The following is a 20,935-nucleotide window of genomic DNA, read 5'->3' on the forward strand; positions in this document are numbered from 1 at the left end:
AAAGCGTCGGCATTACCGTGAGATAACCCTTTTCGATGCTTGATCTCCATGTCATATTCCTGGAGCCGCTGTATCCATCTGGCTATCTGGCCTTCCGGATTTTTGAAGTTCAAAAGCCAAGTTAATGAGGCATGATCTGTCTGAAGCAGAAATTTTCGGCCGTAGAGGTAATGATGGAAGTGTTCTACAGCTTTCACTATGGCCAGTAACTCCTTTCTGGTGACGCAGTAATTTCGCTTCGACTTGGATAAGCATTTGCTCCAGTAAGCGATGACATGTTCATTTCCGTCAATTTCTTGGGATAAAACAGCTCCGATGCCCTCGTTAATCGCATCAGTGTCCAGGATGAAGGATTTTTCAGGCTGAGGATAGGCGAGGATAGGCGTTGATGTTAAAGCCTCCTTCAGTCGTAGAAATGCATCTTCGCATTCTTTGGACCATTCAAACTTTTGCTTGCTCTCCGTCAGCTCTCTTGACAGCAGATACCTTCTCTGGATCGGTTTGCACACCGTCAGAAGAGATGATGTGACCAAGGTAGTTCACTTCCCGGCGGAACAAATTACATTTGGACGGGCTTAACTTCAGATTGGCTTCCTTAAGCTTTTGCAGCACCTTCCTAAGATTTGCCAGATGTTCTTCGAAGCTGCGTCCCACGATGATGATATTGTCTAAGTAGACCAGACAGGATTCGTAGAAAAGTCCTCTTAACACTGTCTCCATAAGACGCTCGAACGTAGCTGGTGCATTGCAGAGGCCGAAGGGCATCACTTTAAACTGCCATAAGCCTTGTTCAGTTGTAAACGCTGTCTTCTCTCAGTCACCAGGGTGTATCTCAACCAGCCAGTAGCCACTCTTCAAGTCCAGGGTCGAAAACCACTTGTGTCCGGAAAGAGTGTCCAAGGTGTCGTGAATCCGTGGAAGAGGGTAACTGTCTTTTTTGGTGATTTCATTCAGCCGTCGGTAATCGAAACAAAATCTGGTAGAGCCATCTTTCTTTCGGACTAAGACGATGTGAGAGGTCCAAGGACTGGATGAAGGTTCGATTACATCGTTCTCCTTCATCTCTTTCAGGAGGGTCTCAACCTCTTCCTTCTTGGCGAACGGTAGTCGTCTTGGATGCTGTTTAATAGGGGGGTGTTCTCCAGTGTAGATCCTATGCTGCGTTAAATTCGTACGGCCAACATCATCCGATGTAGATGAAAACAGATGCTTGAAGTCGTCCACCAATTGTTCCGCAGCAGTTCTTTGATCCTGCGATAAGGGTGCACTCCCAATTAACTTCGATGTCAAGGACTCAGAAGACACACTCTCGGGGGAATTGATTATTCTAATGATGCAGTTTACTGGAGTACAAGTTGCTAACACTTCACCTTTCCGGATATTCCTTGGCCTTTCACTCACGTTGGCGACTCTCACAGGAATTACACCCTTAGAAAGGTCCACAAGCGTAGATGCTACCAGCACTCCTTTTGGGCTATTGCTTAAGTTGGGGTATTCAATGAGTCCAAATCGAAAACTATTGCTTTCTTCAATGGAGCCAGGTATTAATGATTCTGACATTGAGGGAATCGATAAATCTGTTTGGGCTATTATTTGATGAGCGGATTTTACATCACTTTCTGCGGGGAAAACGGCTATGTCTTCTCTCATCGAGTGCAGCTCATTTGTCTTGAAGTCGAGGTTGAAGTCATACTTCTTTAAAAAGTCCAATCCGAGAATGAAGGGGTCTGTGATAGCAGCAACGAATGCCGTATGATGGTAAGTGGCATTTCCAAACACAATTTCTAAGTTTACTTTACCTTCAATCTCGATCTTGTCACCTGTCACAGTTTGGAGGGTAACGCAGGGCGGCGTCCATAGAATGTTGAGTCCAAATTGACGAGCCACATCTGTTCTAATGATTGTAACATTGGCTCCAGTGTCAATAATCAGTTCGCAGAGAAACCCGTTTACGTTTGCGTAAACAAACAGTCCATTACTGCCGCCACTCGTCGATGAAATCTGGAAAACTTTAAGATGGGGCCCATTCCAATTTGGCGACCTCCGCCCCGCGAGATTGCCATGGCTTAGTTTTCCTGGACCTGGGAGGGAGAGGTGCTCTTCCCTCTGGTTTCTTGGCGAGCTTCACAGTTTCTTCGTAAGTGACCCTCGCCGCCACATTTCCAGCACTTAAGTGATTGTCCATTTTCGTATTTGGGAGCCGAAGTCCTTTTGAGGATTCCTGCAATTTCTTTTATTTGCTTTTCCAGTTCAGCAAAGCGTGACGAAACCGGATCAGGCTCATCAGTTTTCACGCCGCGGATTGAATGGCGATCCTTGCGGGTTGCTTGCTGGGCGGCCTCCAACTTCATCGCATACACAACAGCAGAACTCAGGTCTTTGACATCCGCCATCCGTAGAGCTTTCTGGATTTCCGGATCTCGAACCCCGTCGATGTAGTAGTTGAGTGCCAGGTTGTCTCGAACATCCGCAGGACAGTCGCAAAAAGCAAGATGAGACAGTCTCTCGACGTCCGCCGCTAGCTCTTGCAGGGTTTCCCCGGTTTTCTGGAAACGGGACTTCAACTGGAGTCGGCTGAAATCTTTCTGGCACTTCTCACCGAAGCAAAGCTCCAACGCAGATGTGAGGGCGGCGAAATCCAGGCGCTGGCTGTCCGGAAGGGTCTGCAGAATGTCCGCTGCGTCACCTCTCAGGGATGCTGCAAGATGACAGGCCTTGGTAGCAGAGTCCCATCCGTTCGCTTCCGCCACTATCATGAATTGGGTCTTGTATACCTGCCACGAACTTTTCCCATCAAATGTGGCCAGTTTAATGGACGGTCGAGCAACAGATGTGGGAGCGCCAAACTGTACAGAACTGCTTTCCGCGGTCGCCAATCTCCGTTCCATGTCTTTAATTATTTCTTCCTTAAATGAAGTAAATTTCTTGTCTTCTTCTTCCAACTTATTTTCCACATTGACGATACGCTCTTCCACAGTATCAAATTTTTCTTCCAGAGCATCAACTTTATCTCCCATGGCGGTTAGTTGATTCTCCATCATGGTTTTCATCGACGTTAGGTCACTTTTTATTTCATTTTGACTTGTAGTAATTTTAGCAGTTAAATCACTATTTAACTGTTCTTGGTTAGTCGCCAATTCATTTTTTAATTGTTCTTGGTTAGTCGCCATATCATTTTTTACAGAGTTGATTGCGTCAAGAAGTTGTTTTAATTGTTTATCCATTGCGCGAGTAATCACCATAAAAATAAAGTCCAAATTCAAAAAGTCTTTATGAAAAAAAATGTCCAAAGTCACACTTACGCCAAGAAAGTCCAGAAGAAGCCCCACGTTGGGCGCCAAATTGTAACGGATTCGGTGCGACTTCCACTTTCTTGAAATGAAGACACAGTTCTTGATAAAAACACAGGAAATTTATTTACACTATGTACAGGAAAGATCTTCAACAACTGCTAAATTATTCATCAGTAATTAAGCAATTATCACACAACACCGTAAACTCAACGTTTACACACGTATTTACTTCCAAATACGAAAACAACACAGCGAAATGCCTCGCTATAAACAGAGCAAATACACACTCAGCACAAATCTGAATTGAAACTCTCCTGTTTATCCATCGCTAACGGCTTTTATACACCGAAAAGAATTTTCCACAACATTCTTACCTCTTCGCGAAATGCGTAGACCGTTATCAAATTTTATCAACGAACAAAAAGGAAATAGAGGGGTCGTATACTTTAGCCATATGAAAAAGGGGTTGTATATTCATTACGGGAAACTATTTACAGGTTACGTTACTACAATAATTACTATTTACAGAATTTGTAACAGTACTTAAATTGTACACAATTTTATTTCTGTTAATGTTTGAATTTGATACTATTTAGTTTAGCTTTTTGTCTATATTTGAAATATTAAGTTAAAGAAAATTCTTGTAGGTTAAAAGTCAGTTATAAATAACTTACTGACCATTTATAATTATAAACTAAGGTTCACATTTTTAAAAGCTTAAAAAATCATGATGCAGAGTACTTTACTTAATAATTTAAATTAACAGGTTAAAAGTCAGTTATAATTAACTGACCATTTGGAATTATAGACTGAAGTTCAAATTTTAAAAAGCTTAAAAAATCATGACGCAAAGTACTTGGCTTAATAATTTTCATCGAAAGCGAGTCAGTCAAAGCGAGAAATCTAGCGCAAAGAAGCAACATCTCAGTGTCGAGTGAGAGAACTCACGTTCTTTAACGCCTTGATCTAGTCCGCAGCTATTGAAGGTAACGAAGCTTTAACCTGTCTTGGAGTGTAGTGCAAAATTTTAGCTCACGAGATGTGACGTCAGGCGGGAGAAAAAACTGGTTTACTCTTTAACAAGTTTCTTCTGGTTACTTTGAACGTAGCTCGCCTGGAGTGGCTAAAGGCAAGTGACAATTAATGATTTTAATGCTTTTATCTCTGGATATCCTCAACATATCCTAGGGGTATCCTGAGGATGTCCCCAGGACGGAATGGCTTCCCCTTGGTGTTTTGTATCCAAGGTACAAGTATTGACATGAAAAAAATTGACAGTCCAGAAGAGATAGGGTAACAGACATACACATAGATAGAGGTGCACAGGTTTTAATAGTATAGATTATGCCGCATACATTAAAAAGCTCAATGTTTTTGGGTCAATGCATGGATAAACATCAATATCTTAATTTCAAACATTTATGTTTTTTCATCAATGTTCCATCACCACTTCTAAGTATTTCTGAATTAGAACTTTCACTGAATACATGTAATGCTTCCTTTCATTTGTAAGTGTAAACAAAACTTCGTCATTGAATTAAAACTTTGCGGCTTCACATATTTAATTTCAAAAAGGTTTTTCATTAAACCCATATAGCTGTTTGAGTAAAAATTTAAAATATCAACTTACCAGTTTTTCATAAAAAATATTGAGAAAATCATCATATGGCAAAGACATCATCATTCTTCTAATTTCGTCATACTGGTTGTCTAAACCAGGAATGCTTCTGTAAAAAGTCAACAAATGTATGATTAAAAAAAAGAATCAACCAATATAACAATAAAATTGACAAACATTGTAAGAAAATGTTAACTGTGAAATGACTGAGAAAAAAGAATGAAGTACAGATCAGTCGTCTAAACCAGGGCCGTAGAGTAGGGTTCATTTTGGGTCACAGTAGTTGGAGCCCATCCCATGTGACAGAATGGGACATTTGGAATAGTTTTATCACTACTCAAAATATCCCGTTGCTAGAAATTTTATTTTTGATAGCAACAGTAACAGTTTGCTGTAAGAACTATGTAGGGTATCAACAGTTTGTCAGTTTGAAGAAAATAATAGAACAACATGCAATAAAATGCCTGTAACGAACTGCATACTGAGTTGTGCATGCAGATACTTTATAATTTTTATCATAATAAGCATGTCAGCAAGCAGTTTGGTCCTGGTAGGAATTATATTGTTTTTCTAATCATAGCAATAGATTAGCCTAATTAGCAAACACAAAGTAATTCAATGCAACTTTCTACTCAAGAATAATAAAGTGTCTCTTTTCATAAACAAAAATATCCTTCAAAATTATTAAGATCAACCAAATCAATTCATAAATCTTAAAAACATGCTTTATTTTTACATTATTTCCTTATTTTTTAAAGTCACTATTAGTCTTTTGTAAATATTTTAACAAGATTTAGAAATTTCCTTTTCTTTTTTATCTGCAATATCACAATGCTAAATTTAATTTAAATCAGAATTTTGCTTTTACCATTTGCAATAAGAATGCCATATAAAAACTCAGAAATATTTAATACAGATTATAAGTGAGGATGACAGCATTGAAATAGCCAATATTCAACCATTTTCTATTCAAAAGAAATTTATGCTAGTCCAAAACTCTGTCATGGAAAAATCATTACATAAGAACATATATTTTAAATACTTTAACAATGATGATTTTCTTAACATATATGGGCAAAAAGTGAGTTAAAGGAAGCACGAGAAACTACTAACAGTTATACTTTGCGTCAACAAGGATTTATACAGGGTGTTCCCGTTTTAAACTGCAAAAACCACTATTTTCTCAACCGTTAGTCCTAAATGCATACTTCCAATTATAAAAATGTTCAAAATCAGATGCTGAGTTAAGATATTGAAAATTTGAAGTAAAAATAAAAATGAGTAAAAAAGTACAAAATTTAACTTCTTATACGGGCCCCAGGTCCCCTAACTTTTATTTAGGGAAATAATCTCTATTGAAAAACAATACCAACACAAAAAGTTAGAAATTAGTACGACCAATACTCACTGAGATATAAAACTTAGCGTTTTGTGACTTACACAACTTTACACTCATCGTCAATAACACCTTTTGGGGGGAAATATAGCAGATAACAAGAGTTTAAAGTTATACGTGTTCAGAGTGGGATTTTTCAAATTGTTCGAGGTTTTGTAGTGTGTTTTTGCGTACTTCGGCATAACATCTGCATGAATTTTTGAATAGCAATGAAGAATATAACTAGCTTGTTTGTTTCTTTTTAAACTTTAAAAACCTCTCATTCTTTTGAAAGGGCGATAAGTTCCAAGCTTATCTTTTGTATGGTGTCCCTTAAAACTTTGAACTGGAATTTCTCGAGTTTCGGTCGCATAAATGTCAAGTTTTTTGTGTTAGTAATAGTTTTCAATGGAGATTATTTCTCTGAAAATAAGTTAGGGGACGTAGGGCCCGTATAAAAAGTTAAATTTTGTATTTTTTGACTCATTTTTATTTTTGCTTCAAGCGTTCAATATCTTAACTCTGCATCTAATTTTGAACACTTTTTGCAATTGGAAGCATACATCTAGGACTAACGGTTGCAAAAATAGAGATCTTGCAGGTTATAACGGATCACCCTGTATAACAAACTAGCAATGCCCAAACAGCACGGCTCTGCTCGTGCAATAAAAATAAATAAAACGCTCTTAGAGCAAATGTAAATGTCCCTTCCCACTCTGAAATAAAGAGTTTTGTTATTCTTTTCAGCAAGCCCTCCCCTCCCATACATTTTCCCTAGTATAATTAACATAGCAGAATTGTGAATCACTACAAAATAAAATACTTTGATGAAATTACAATAAGAAAGAAAGAAAGAAATGAAGGACTTAAAAAGTGAACCAAGGCAACACAAGATAAAACAGTTATAACTTGAATGGAGAAGATATTTTTCAACTTCACTTAATTTGCCTGTAATTTTTTTTTTTTCGAATTAAGATAAAAGGCTGAATCTTTGCTCCAGTTAGATCTGGAGCAAAGAAAGTCCTTCTTTCCAATGGTGTCAAAAAGAAAACAGTGGGACAATTTGTTCACATTTTATTAATGGTTTTAATGAAGAAAGTAGTGTCTGAATTCCAGTGAAGTTTTTGAAAGATTCGAGGCAAAAACACAAATAACTTCTGCTGTAATTAAGTTAGAGAATTGGAACAAAATGCATAGAACGCAGAAAAATCTGCCCTTTACAATGATATATAATATTATTATATGCAAGTAATTGCAAGTTATGCAATTTGCACAGGAGGTAACGTCCTCTGGAGGCCTTTAAGCAAAAAGAAGAAAGAGAAAATTGAAATTTTCGTATTGTGGCACTCTTTTTCCAAAGAGCGATATATGCGATAAAATCTCATAACTGGGGGGAAAATATCTGCACGAACAAAATAAATACTCAGTTACAAAAACAGATACAGTCTGATCCTGACTTACGCGAGAGATGCAATCCAAGGCCCCTCGCGTAAGACGAAATTTCACGTTGTGGAACAACATATGTTTAGAAATGTTTTATTAGCATACCAAATTATTTCAGACATGTATTAACTCCCCTCAAATAGTCTCAAACCATTTATTAACTATATATTACCGTATCTTTCATAAAGAACGGACTTCTTAATTTATTTTTTGAAAAAGCGTTACTATTTAACATAAATTACTGTTATGAAGCACAGAATCAACGGTCAATGAGAGACATGAATACATGATTTAACACAGTATGGTACTGGCATTAAGTATACATGACTGCATTATAATAGCACTGAACAGTAGATATTGTAAACTTAAGTATAATTTTTAAAATGATGAATATGATGGTTTATGCATTGTGGGATTTTCTCTCTTTCTGGTCTCTTTAAGCCACAATGAAAGAGCAGCTTCCATTTTAATGACGTTTGTATTTTTCTCAGACAGTACTCTGCGTTATTAAAACCAAGATCTGCACTTTTACGGATTTCCTTTTCTTGAATTTTAATTGTACGCATCGAAGATTCACTCATACCTAATTGTCGTGCTACCTTCGACGCACTTTTTAATTGCTCAAGCATATCGAAAATCTTGCCCTTTTCTGTAATGGTCAGAAACTTTCTCCTTTTTTTTCACTTTCGCGAACTTTAGATGAAAAAGCGCATTTGGGAGTCATTCTATTTTATCAACATCCATATGTAGAATGAAAAAAAAAATGTTTAAGAACCGGCGGAGCAGTTATTTATAAATTAAAGCAAAGTGTTTTTAAACTAATACAGTGTGTGAACTTACGCTTTCAGTGATGAAAGACCATTCACAAAACCAATATTTAGTGTCAATGAAGCCCATTCTAAAACGGTCCACTGCTCCTTTCCAAAAAATTTCATGTTGCAGATGAGCACACAATTTGCAGCAGCAATAAAAAATTCATTACTCATGAAAACCTCGCGCTATAGCCATTTTGCGTAAGTCGGATCGCGTTGCAGCGGGATCCGACTGTATTTTAGAAAATGAGGTACAGTCAAACTCGCTTTTCCTGAGCGTGAGGGCACCGCAATATTTTTTAAAAATTTCCTCACTAAATTCAGGTTTTCATTAAATCAGAGCTCATTATGAGTGAGATTGACTGTATTAAAAAAACATTTAAGTTTTAAAAAATTATCGACGCACAACAGAGATACACTGCATCAAGGCTTCATTAATGCATAACTATTTCTATGCTATCATTAGATGGGAATTTTGATAATCAAAGCATGCATACAAGAGGTAGTAAATAAGTGAAAAATAACTGTAGATGAACTTTAATTTTTAATGAAACAAAAAAAGATTGATCATATCAGTTAACAAAAAAGGAGTTAAAAGTAAATTCAATAGTCTTTGTTTAATATAATTGCTGTTTTAGTTATCAAATTAGTCTTCTTTTCCTCCGTTCATTTGCACGCTAAAATTATCGCTTCATGTGATCATTGCATTGTGTAATATTCTCCGTTTCTGAATCAGGGATTAGATTTTTTTCCAAAACAATAAAAAAAATTTTGAAAAAGAGTTGACCAGGGGACCAAAAAAAAAAAAAAAATGACAGTCTATCTCACAGATATGACATATACAGAGTTCATGGTTATGAATGGAAACTGATCAAAAGATTTCGGTTACTTGACATATTAACCAGGGGCGCCGACTTGGAAAAATTATTGGGGGGGCTGGATGTCACCGGGGTCTAGGGAGTATGTTAAAGCACGAAGCCTCCTCCCCACAAAAAAAATTCAGATTTTTGTGCTTTCAAAATGCCAACTTACATATTTTCTGGTGCATATTATTTATACAAACAAACAATATGTGACATGGCGTTTTCAAAGCAAAACAATCTAAAAACTGGTACACAAAATTTTTGCTTCAATTACATCATGTCACTTGCCTTAAGTGAGGGACAATTTTGCAGTTCCATTTTGTGGGGAGCCGTTCAGTGCCATAGCTAGGCTACAGCACTATACAAGGTAGTGCATTTGACTTGCATGGAAAGGCACCCTGTGGCACCAATTTATAACAACTATTGGGGGGGGGAAGGGTGCCATAACCGGGGCCTTTCCAGGAAAATTTTCTAAATTTGAGATAAAAAATAGTGAGTTTAAGTTTAAGCATTTTAGAGTCATATGATCAACATTAGAACCCCAAAAACTCGACTCTCGGTAAATCGACACTCTGAGAAATTCGACAAGCCAACACATTTTTGGCTTTGAAAAAAAAACAAAAAAACAAAAATGCATTGTAATTTCGAAAAAATTTACAGTAATAATTACGCTTTAAGTCTATTACAAAGCTGTGAATATATAGCTCTGAAAAGATTGAAATGATATTTAAATAAATCTAAACTATCATTAAAAGAATAAAGCATAAAAAATTGCTGTCGCACTTTGATTACTATAGGTGAAATAACTAATTTAAGCTTGCTTTGAATAAGGCTCAGAGTTCATTAAATAACAATAATGTCTCAAAATTAATGCTTTAATAGAGTTTAAAAAGTTGATACAGAGAGAGATTACTTTATTAACTCTAATAATTGAAGAAAACTATCATGCCTCCCATTCAATGTACAAATCAAAACCTGATATATTTTTTCCAGATCAGCAACACTTATTAGATGAAAGCGCCGCCGGCAACAGACTTCACCCGAAGGTTCGCGCACTTGGACAAATTCTATGAGTGCTCTCAGCACCGTAACACTCATTATTCACACCACTCGTTTTCAATTAACCTGCTTACTACCGCAATAGTTATTTGTTTTAATTCATTACTGAATGTATTTTACAATGTAACTATCTTCAAACAAGGAAAGTAAAAAATACCAACATAATTTTGTGATTTTAGAAACCATAATATGACAAATAATGTTCTTACATTATTGAGAGGGCTCTGCCCCCAAAACAAACTATTGAGGGTGCTCGGGCCCCCTCAAGCCCTATGGAGTCGGCGCCACTGATATTAACATAATCAGAAATTTGCCATATTGTTATAGGAAAAAGACAATGGAACAAATTAGACAGAAGAATGCCTTGATAATCAGCCACCTCCTATAAATGATGAAATGAGGAATAGGTCGAGCGTTGAAACATAAAGGTGAATGCTACTCTAATTACTTTAAAATGCATTGATTAGGAGCAATTTATAAATGAGCTTCTGAAAAATTATAGAGAATCAAACAATGAATATATTTTTTTAATTTAGGAAGTATAATTTTTGAAATGGTTATATAGGGTAAAGACACCAGTAACAGACATGCTTCAGACATCGCTCTCAGGTTAACTCAATTTTCTGAGCCATTTAATGGATTTAGACTTTTAAAGCCATTTTTCCCTCATGGAACTACATCTGATCTAAGGTTTGTTTGCTTTTGGATCCTCTGAGTTAGGTATTTTTATTTTTATTTGCTCAATTTCGAAAAAAGGTCCTACCCTCAGTAACAGACACCGAAAAATCTGATGAAACCTAGAAACATATAGGATGACAAAAGGATCAGTGATGGACCAAATTCCCCTTTTCTCTTCAAAATGAGCAAAATTTCTTTATTTTAAGAACTAAAGCCTTATTAAAGTCAAATAATCATAAAACACCAGCTGATCTCGTGGTGGCTCTGTTCATAACCTTCCACCACTGCCGGGTAAATACCAATCGGCTCATAAAATTCACTCTGATAACACTAGATGGTTGCACCGAATTCATAGGCCACAGCAACATCAGTTTTACCCGCCTAAAATTCCTATTATTTTAAACCAAACTTATGACTGTCTTTTACGATAGCCCTGCAGTATATTAGTACAGGACAATGGTTTCCAACCAGTGGTTAGCCAGTCCCTTCGGGTTCGCAAAAGGTATAAAGGAGGTTCGCGAAAATAACATTGTAATGGCGGTATTTCAACATTTTTGTTTGATATGAAATCTCGAGTTCAAGCATTTCTTGTTCATCACTTATTAATTTTGCTCTTGCACATTTGATATTTTTTGGACACAAACATTAGCATACTTGTTGACATATTTTGTAAATTTCAAGAATTAAATATGTCATTACAAGGAGCGTGTTTATATCGTTTTCATTGAGCACATGATGGAATTGAAGATGTTTTGAAAAGGTTCAAATTTTTCATACAATGAAAGCATATGAATGCTTCGGTTTTCTCTGTAACTTTCGATCAGAAAACTCGATTAAATTTGATGGAATCTATTTCATGGAGCACATGCAAACATCTGAAACATTTATACTTAATTTTCAATATTTAGTTGCTTCTCCATTTGTGTGTGACGAATAGCTATCGCTCCTTCCTTTGTATTGTACTGAAAATACGTAGAAGTGCTATTTCACTACTCTTTGTTGCAGAAATTTTCCCATTACCAATGTACTTCAAACCTTATCGGTGAAAAAGAGAAAAAATAGTTAGCAACCCAAAAAACCTTAGAAGTTGTAAAAAAAAAACTATTTTACTTTTTTTAAAAAATTTCCTGCGTGAAAATTTGCTACAGTGTGAGCTATGCAGTAAAAGATTGATAAAATAGACCTCTCAACTTGAATTTTTTCTGTATGTAAAAAAAGAATTCATGAAACTTGTGCAGAAAAATTTTCTTGTAATAAGTAAACATTTTTTTTTTGGTAAAAGTTACCTTTTTTTGCAATAGTTAAAGTTAATTATAGGCACTTTTATTGTTTTTCAAAAATAAAATGAGGTAAATAAGAACAGCTACACATTTTATTCTGTTTTTTTGGCATAGAGAAAAAAAAAATTATGCAGCACTCAAACGATTAATGAGAGCAAAATATCTCTATTAAACAAGTAGACTCATAGTTCTTTTTAAAAAGGTAAACATTTAGAAACCTTTCTAATTTTATTGGCAGAAAAAATATCACTTACTTAATCTGAGGCAGTTTTCTAAAAGGTATGTATAAAGACTATTCTTTAACTAACTTCTGATTTAGTGTAACCAATAAGTGTACTGTGGTGTCAGAAAAAAAAAAACCTTTTTGATAACATTTCTATCTGAAAAAGGTTTTTCAACACATACAGGGAATATAGAAGCAAATTAAATGCTGAATTTAAAGCAAGACTGAAACTGTCAGATATCTGATCTAAATTTTGAGCTTTTTTGATCCACAACCATCTTATTAAGTTTTTTTCAAAGTTGACTGAAGCTCAATAAAAAATAATCACTGGGTTTGTTTTCTGTTGGAATTTGTTTTGCATTCATTTTCTAGTTATTATTTTAGTTTGTAGCAATGTTTACACTTTTATATTTTGCAGTTATGTTTTTGTTCTTGCAATGAACTTTAGAGCAAAATTAACTTAAAAAATGATCCCAAATTTATTGCGAGTGTTTTTTTTTTTTTTTGCTTGTTAATTATTACTTATTGCACAAGAGGTTTGACAACTTCCTTCTGATTTTGAAAGGGGTTCTTAAGAGAAAAAAGGTTGGGTACTGCTGGTATGGGAGATTTTTTTTTTTTTTTCATTTTATTTTTAAACTTGGTCTGCATAGCTTAAATTCATAAATTTTTCTAATTTTTTGATTCATCTATAGTTATCAAAATAATTGCATCCCAAAGTGATCACATTAAGCGGAGACTACTTTAAACACAAAAACCAAATTGCGAAAACTCACAAATGAGGCAGTGAGAAGCAAAGGGATGTAAGTGACAAAATTAAAAATTTGGAGATAATCACTACAAATAGTAGAAGAACCTCTCCTCTGTCTTGGGACAAGAGATGGTACTAGTAGCCCTGGTAGTTGCTGCTATACAGCATGATTTAGAAAAAAAGTTAAATGAAAGCCTACCTAGGATGTTACCTTTGAACGCATTTTACTCAAAACTTGAAAATGTCCTCTTACATCCCTTTGCTTCTCACTGCCTCTAATGATAAATAAAACATCTTTGCATAACAGGCAAGAAAAATATCAAAAAGTTTTTGCTTTATAACATTTTGGCACAAACCTTTGAGTACTTCTTAGAATCATATTATCAAGAATCATATGTCGAGGAGCGTATTGATTCTCATATAGAGTGCCACTAATGGAAAAAGAAAGATAAATCAGTACTTTAAATATACAATTTTGTATAAAGTTAATTTTAAGACATGATATGGTTTGACAAATCAAGGCTCCCAACACATTTTAGCTTTAGAAGAGGGTAAAAGAGAACCATTTTAATCAAAAACAGGACTAAAGAGGACCATTTAAGATTAAAAAGAGGACCTTGGAAGGACCATTCTTTTAAACCCAAGGAAGCACCAAAAGGCAAATTAGCTGCCTGCTGCTAAATTCGCGAAGATAATTTGTTAATTAACCATAATGTTGATTTTTAATGATACAATTCCTTTATTATCTTCTGCACAATTGATCTTTTTATCCATTGAATAATAATATTATTTACACAAACATTTGGATGGGAGGGGAGGGAAAGGGGAAGGCACTTAGCTCAGCACTTAAGGCAGCCTCCTTGGAACTAAATAGGCCTAATAATACATTTTGAATTGAACCAGGGATGCTGGTAGTCTCACTGAAGGATAAATGAAGCTGTGTTCATATTTCTTTAGTTTGAAATTATTTTTGTGCTTTTTCTGTTTTGTAATGCTTCTTAATAGTGTTATATCCCTTCTCAACCGATATGAATCCATCACACACCAAAAAAATCCACTGTATTGAAAGTTTTCCTAAAAATGTCTGAAATGCTCAATCACAAAGAGAAGCAGATCCCATGTGGCTTAGTTTTGCACTGTATTGAAAGTTTTCGTAAAAATGTCTGAAATGCTCAAACACAAAGAGAAGCAGATCCCATGTGGCTTAGTTTTGCAATTTTCATATTCAAAGTACATTTTCAAGAATCATTAAGCTTACATTTAAAAAAAATACTCCATGATTGCAGGGCCATGAGTGTTTTGAACTTTTATGGGGGGGGGGAAATTCCCCCCTTTAGCAAGCATTATGACAATGAAATGATATAGTACACAAATTCAACTTTATAAAATTATATAATTCAACTTCGTTTCAAATACAAACGCTACTTAAAAATGTTATGTGCTCAATTGTTTAAATGTAATATCACCCCCCCCCCCCCCAAAAAAAACAGTAATAAGCTAATAATAATCAACATTAAGTTTGCAAAACTATGTAAACTTGAATTAAACAACACAAAAATTATTATGTTTTTAGTTATTTAAATAAAAATTAAATCAAGTTAATCTAACGTAGCATGTGAAAATAACTTCTAATTGCCATAAATATAAAAATATTTATAAAATGGAAAACAATTGAAAGTTCAGAGAAGCAAATTTTTACGAACCAAGTTCAATGTTGGCATATTTCCCATAAAATAAATTTATTAATATTTTCTACTAAATTAAACATAAAACATGCTGATCTAAGGTGGCATATGGGAAAATAACATTTGATTGGGCGAAATATTTTAATATTTACATGATTCAAAAAGATTGAAATTTCAAACATTTAAAGCAATTTTCTGCCAAGTCTAAGTAAGTTCAATGTTGCCATGGTTTCCAAAATGATTCCTTCATTATTAATTGAAATTAAATGAAAAATAAGCTAATCTAAAGTAACATATGTCAAAATAACTTCCAATTGTCAAAAACATCAAAATGCAAAAGGATTGAAATTCCAAACGTGAAAAGCATTTTCCCGCGAAGTCCGAGTAAGTTCAATGTTGCCATGGCTTCCAAAATAATTCCTACGCTAATTATTGAAATTAAATGAAAAACAAGCTAATCTAAAGTAGCATATGTCAAAATGTTCACAAGATGCAAAAGGAATGAAATTTCAAACGCGAGAAACATTTTTCCGCGAAGTCCGAGTAATTCAATGTTGCCATGGTTTCCAAAATAATTCCTTCGTTAATTATTGAAATTAAACGAAAAATAAGCTAAGCTAAGGTAGCACATGTCAAAATCACTTCGGATTGTAAAAAGCATCAAAATATTAACAAGATGCAAAAGGATAGAAACCTCAAACACGAAAGCAATTTTTAGTGAGAAATCATATCAAATATATATGTTCAGAAAATTGCACTAATGAAATATTTTTAAAAGAATCACCAGCACAATACAATGATTTTTGAAAGAATTCAAGCAATAAAGAAACTTTTCATACTTTTTCAAGGTTTTCAAGCACTTGAAAAAACCTATTTTTTTTCCCCAAGAACTTTTCAAGGTTTTTCATAGGCGTACGAACCTTGTCACGCGCGTGTTTGGGTGTACAGTAACTTTTAACGAAATGAAAAACTTTTAAAATCTGATATTTAAGTAAAAACAACATAAAAGCGAACTAATCGGACCAAAATGTTAAAAAGTAGTCCAAAGTGGACTTTACCATAAAAAAGACTTTGGCAGGAAAAGCAGACTATTTGGGAGCTCTGCAAATACATTTTATTAAACCTAAAAAAACCTTTGTTTAAAGAAAAAAGTCTTTTTTAAGTATCAAAACAAATTCAAGAGGTAGTAACTCACAGTAAACAACACACAGAAGAAAAGACACTCAAATCGCTGTAGACTACATGATGATGTGGAAAATGCTCGATTTCTGAATTTTCAATAGATTTCATTGCATGAAAATTAGAACTCATTTTTGCAAATAATAACAGCAATAAAGCTACAAGTTATTAAATATCAAAACTGCATAATAATTCAGAACAAAAGCAGTAATTATAAAAAATCGCAATCATGTGAAGATGAACCTTTCACAAAGATATGCAATCCAAAAAACGAAATCAATAGATCAGGGTTGGGTTTCAAACAGGACAGGTGGTTTTCACTGTCCAAAAGTGTCAAATTTTTTAAACTTATGTTAAAGCTAAAGGGGTCTGATCTAATCAATTCCTATAAACTGCAGCATTTGTAATACACAAATATAAATATTAACAAGTTTTAATTAATGGTCTTTTGATAATATTTTTTTCTGAAACGTTCACTCAAAAAAATATTTGACTAATTTCAATTCCACTTATGATTCAAAGGAATGTTATTAAATGTGTAATTACTTAGGTGCCAAAAAAAAAAAAAAAAGCTTGATTTTTTAATGGTCTCTAATTATAATAAGGTTTAAATGATGTTTTAACGAAAATTCTTTTTTAGATCATAGATTAAAGAACGATAGGTTGATGACTAAACATACTTAGATTTTAAAACTTGCATAATTTCTTTTTTAATTCATATTTTTAATATAATACACTCAGGAACTTTGAAAATAGCATCTCAAGAAGGAAACATTGGATTGAAGTGAAATTTAATATGCCGAATAATATAGGTGAGAGATACACTTGATCCCAAAATCTAGACAATTAAACAAATACAGGCTAAGAAATGAGATAAATACAGTGCTACTTCAATAGTGCGTTGGACCCCCTTTTGCTGCAATAAAAAACAACATGGTCCGCCATTGAGCTAATTAAATTTCTGATGTTGCCCTGAGGCAGATGGACCCACAAATTTTCAGCAGCCACTTCTAAATCTTGCACAGAGTAGCACGGTGGCATCTGGCGTTTCAGCAGATCCCATACATGCTCTATAGGGGACAAGTCGGGGGAGCAGGCTGATTATGGAAGAGTCTCAAAAGGACCTAAGAAATCTTGAGCAACTCTAGCTGTATGCGGCTGAGCATTATCTTGCTGGAAAATTGCCCCTGGGAGATCATTTAAGAATGGTCCTACATGTGGTTGCAGAATTTCATTAACATAACGCTGACTTGTTAAGGTTCCACCTATCACAACTAGAGTGGACCGGCTATCATAGGCTATGACCCCCTAGACCATTATACTCGCGATGCGGGCAGTGTGTCATGTGATAGAATGGGTGGAATGGTACCTGCCTCCAGGGTGCTTCCACACCCCTGAGCATTTACCATCTGACCCCAAAACGAACTGGGATTCATCACTGAACACCACCTTTGGGCAGTTAATGTCATCCCACATTGCTCTGTCTCTGCACCATTGTAGACGGAGTTGCCTAGGTTTTAGTGTTAAAGGGAGTACACGAAAAGGACGCTTGGACTGCATATTCACTTCCACTAGACGTCTAGAAATGATTCGGGGAACAACTAATATCCCTACGTCTGCTTGTATGGTGGAACGAGTCACTGTGGGATCCACAAGCGCTTGCTGGACGGTCCTTCGATCCTCTCTCCTCATCATCTTCCTGTTCGCTCCAGACCCTGTTTTTTGCATGTAGGTACCATTTCATGTCCACTGTCTCCAACAGTTTCTAATAGAACACTCTTAACAATCCACCTGGGAGCAATACGGCTTGTCGACCAGCCTGCAATTTTCCCACTGATGATCAAACCTCTCTCAAAATCGCTGAACTGTGAGAAACATTTCCTAACTCGCCTACCTAGCATATTTCAATCATTGAAGTTCTCCAACAATCAGGATGTAATTGTAGCATTTATAAATCTTAAATTATGCACTGGTTTATATAGCACCTTTTTCCCGGTTGCACCGATACTGTGGGTAAACAGTCATGCGCATTGACACTAAACTTGGATCATTTGCATATCAAATGTCACTCTTCTTACACGCAAAGTTTTGCGATTGTACCTTTCTTCTTTCTTGGGGCGCTATTTTCAATGTTCCTGAGTGTATATTCTGTAACTACTATAAACAAAACTATAGTAGCTTGATAATGTTTAGAAATACAAAATTATTAGCATTTTCCCAAAATAGACTGGTGGTTATTTGGTTGATTTTGGATCATGAAACGGACCCCTAGTCGAGAGAAGAAAATCTACACAGCTTTTAAAAACTCTCATATATATATATATATATATATATATATATACATATATAGGGGTCCGTTTCATGATCCAAAATCAACCAAATAACCACCAGTCTATTTTGGGAAAATGCTAATAATTTTGTATTTCTAAACATTATCAAGCTACTATAGTTTTGTTATATATATATATATATATATATATATATATAATAATAATAATAATAAAAGTGAAAAATATTGAAAAGACCACAACAAGAGCCCATAGATGCGCAACGCAGCAAAACTAAAAAGCCAAGTATATATATATATATATATATATATATATATATATATATATATGAAGCCGCCTGGCTCAGGTGAAAAACTATTTTTCCGGCAGTGGACTGAATTGTAAAATTTGATGACTGCATTGATGAGTTGTTGGTAAAATAAACAAAACAATTTATTTAAAAGTAGGCATTATATGAATATAAGAATAGGACACGCATGTATCCTTGATGCAAAATGATATTGGGAGTGAGAGGATTATGGCTGCATCCGCTAACGTTTGAAGAGCATCTAACGAGGGGTGGTTTCCCACGCTCCTCTCTGACAATGGGGGCTTTAGGGTTGCTTGGCGAAGCCAAGAGCCAAGACCCCAAGCGTTGCTCTTTATCGCTCGGGGACGCATGAGTCTTGAAAATCCAAGGTAATTGGGGCTTACCCCACCTTGAATTACTGAACACTCAGATTATCCGAAAAATTCTTTAGACTACATAAGGACACACAAGTACATAAGGACATGCGCTGTTTATTTCCTTACGCTCTGAAAAGGAAATATTGTCTGCTCTAAAAATTTATCACTGAAATATCAACATAAATCTATGTTTTAAATTAACCCTAAACAAGTTTTGATTAGTTTTTTTATTGATGTCTGCACGTACTTGTGTGTCAAGTTGCAGGCAACCAAAAACTGCCCTTTGATCGTCCTCGAATAAGATTTGATGAGTTTTGTCCTGACATTTGTTGCTATGTGTGAGTGTACGTATGGACCTCACATAATACAAAAACATTAGTCATAGAACAATAAAATTTCATATATATGCTTCGTACAGCATCAAGTTTTGCACTTTCCTTTTAAATTGCAATCTGATATTCCAAAAGGGCTGTTTGTTTGTCCTTTGGGACAAAACAATGTTTTAATTTCAAATTATTTTTGTATCAACCTACTTCCTACTTTCTCCAAGGCACTTCTTAATCCATCTCTAACAGCCAAAGAATATTTCAAGCCACTTGGCAAGTGTTATTGACATAAACTTTTAATTTTCTTTTTATTACCTTATCGTATATTGTTAGAGAAGTTCTACATAGCAAAATATTTAAATTTTCAGATTAAAACATTTTTTGTCTATAAAATGTATACCTGAAACATGTCAAAAAAGCACCTCGGATTAAGCGGAACTTTGGACTTTTGAGACTCGGATCTTCGAGACCCTACTGTATATATATACAGTCAGACTTCGATATAATGTCACCCCGCATATAAGGTCACTTTCCTGAAGTCCTGACACATTAAACAGGGATTCCGTGTTACGGATTATCGGATATATGGTCATTTATCAAATACCACCATCGCTTATAAGGTCATTTTTGTCTGACTTTCTTTGAGAGATTCAATGCCTCACTGATTCAGTTCTGCGAATTTTCACTAGTACAAGATCTTTTATCCTTAAAAAGCCCTCTGCCCAACGAATGTGAGGAAAATTTCTCCACGAAACCCTTTATCCCCTCAAATTCTAGAAAAAAGGCGTGCAGAAACACAGGAATGCTGTAGAGAGAAGACAACTGGAGTGAGTAGGAGGGATCATTCACTCCCTTAACGCAGGTAAAAGAGTTTTGTTTCCTCTGGCTGCTTACTTTTGGTCCCTATTCATGCTTTGTGGATTGAGGGTGACAGCTTTTAGATAAGGGTCAAGGTCAATAGTGATGGCTTTTAGCAATGCGTACAAATTTCGAAGGCAAGTCCTCATAGTGTCACATGTTTGTCATAAGCACATGTCCATGTTCGACCAGCAAATCACTGGAAATTATCTCATTCCAGCCATTTTTTCACTTGCATCTTGTACATGATGTCGAAAAGAAATGCTTTGTCTCTGTCAGAGAAACAGCAAATCGTTGAAGATTTTGTAAAATCTAATGTATCAAAAGCATGTTTTGCAAAAGAGTGAAAGATACCTCAAACGACCCTCAACAATATCTTATCCTCGCATACAGTTTCCAAAACTGCTGGTAATGGAAAGAGAAAAAGGCAGCGATTGTCACTGTATGAAAAAGTTGAAGCCCTTCTGCAGTGGATAAAAATCGCTAGAGCTCAAAATGTACCAATATTGTGCTTAATACTGAAAGAGAAAGCTCTTCA

General features: G+C 35.2%; 1 protein-coding gene across 3 annotated transcripts in view; it reads right to left on the reverse strand.

Annotated features, from left to right (window-relative positions):
• LOC129228536 (uncharacterized) overlaps nt 1-20,935 on the reverse strand; it is a 133,726-nt gene that overhangs the window by 11,600 nt on the left and 101,191 nt on the right. For 2 of the 3 annotated variants that reach the window (XM_054863233.1, XM_054863220.1), the window contains 2 exons: nt 13,752-13,826; nt 4,924-5,020 (listed from right to left, as the gene is read on the reverse strand). In XM_054863233.1, coding sequence (XP_054719208.1) covers nt 4,924-5,020; nt 13,752-13,826 — 172 coding nt within the window. The remainder of the gene's footprint in view (nt 1-4,923; nt 5,021-13,751; nt 13,827-20,935) is intronic. The other variant, XM_054863227.1, reaches the window with a different exon arrangement.

The sequence above is a fragment of the Uloborus diversus genome, chromosome 1, assembly GCF_026930045.1.
Source record: "Uloborus diversus isolate 005 chromosome 1, Udiv.v.3.1, whole genome shotgun sequence".
Classification (NCBI taxonomy): domain Eukaryota; kingdom Metazoa; phylum Arthropoda; class Arachnida; order Araneae; family Uloboridae; genus Uloborus; species Uloborus diversus.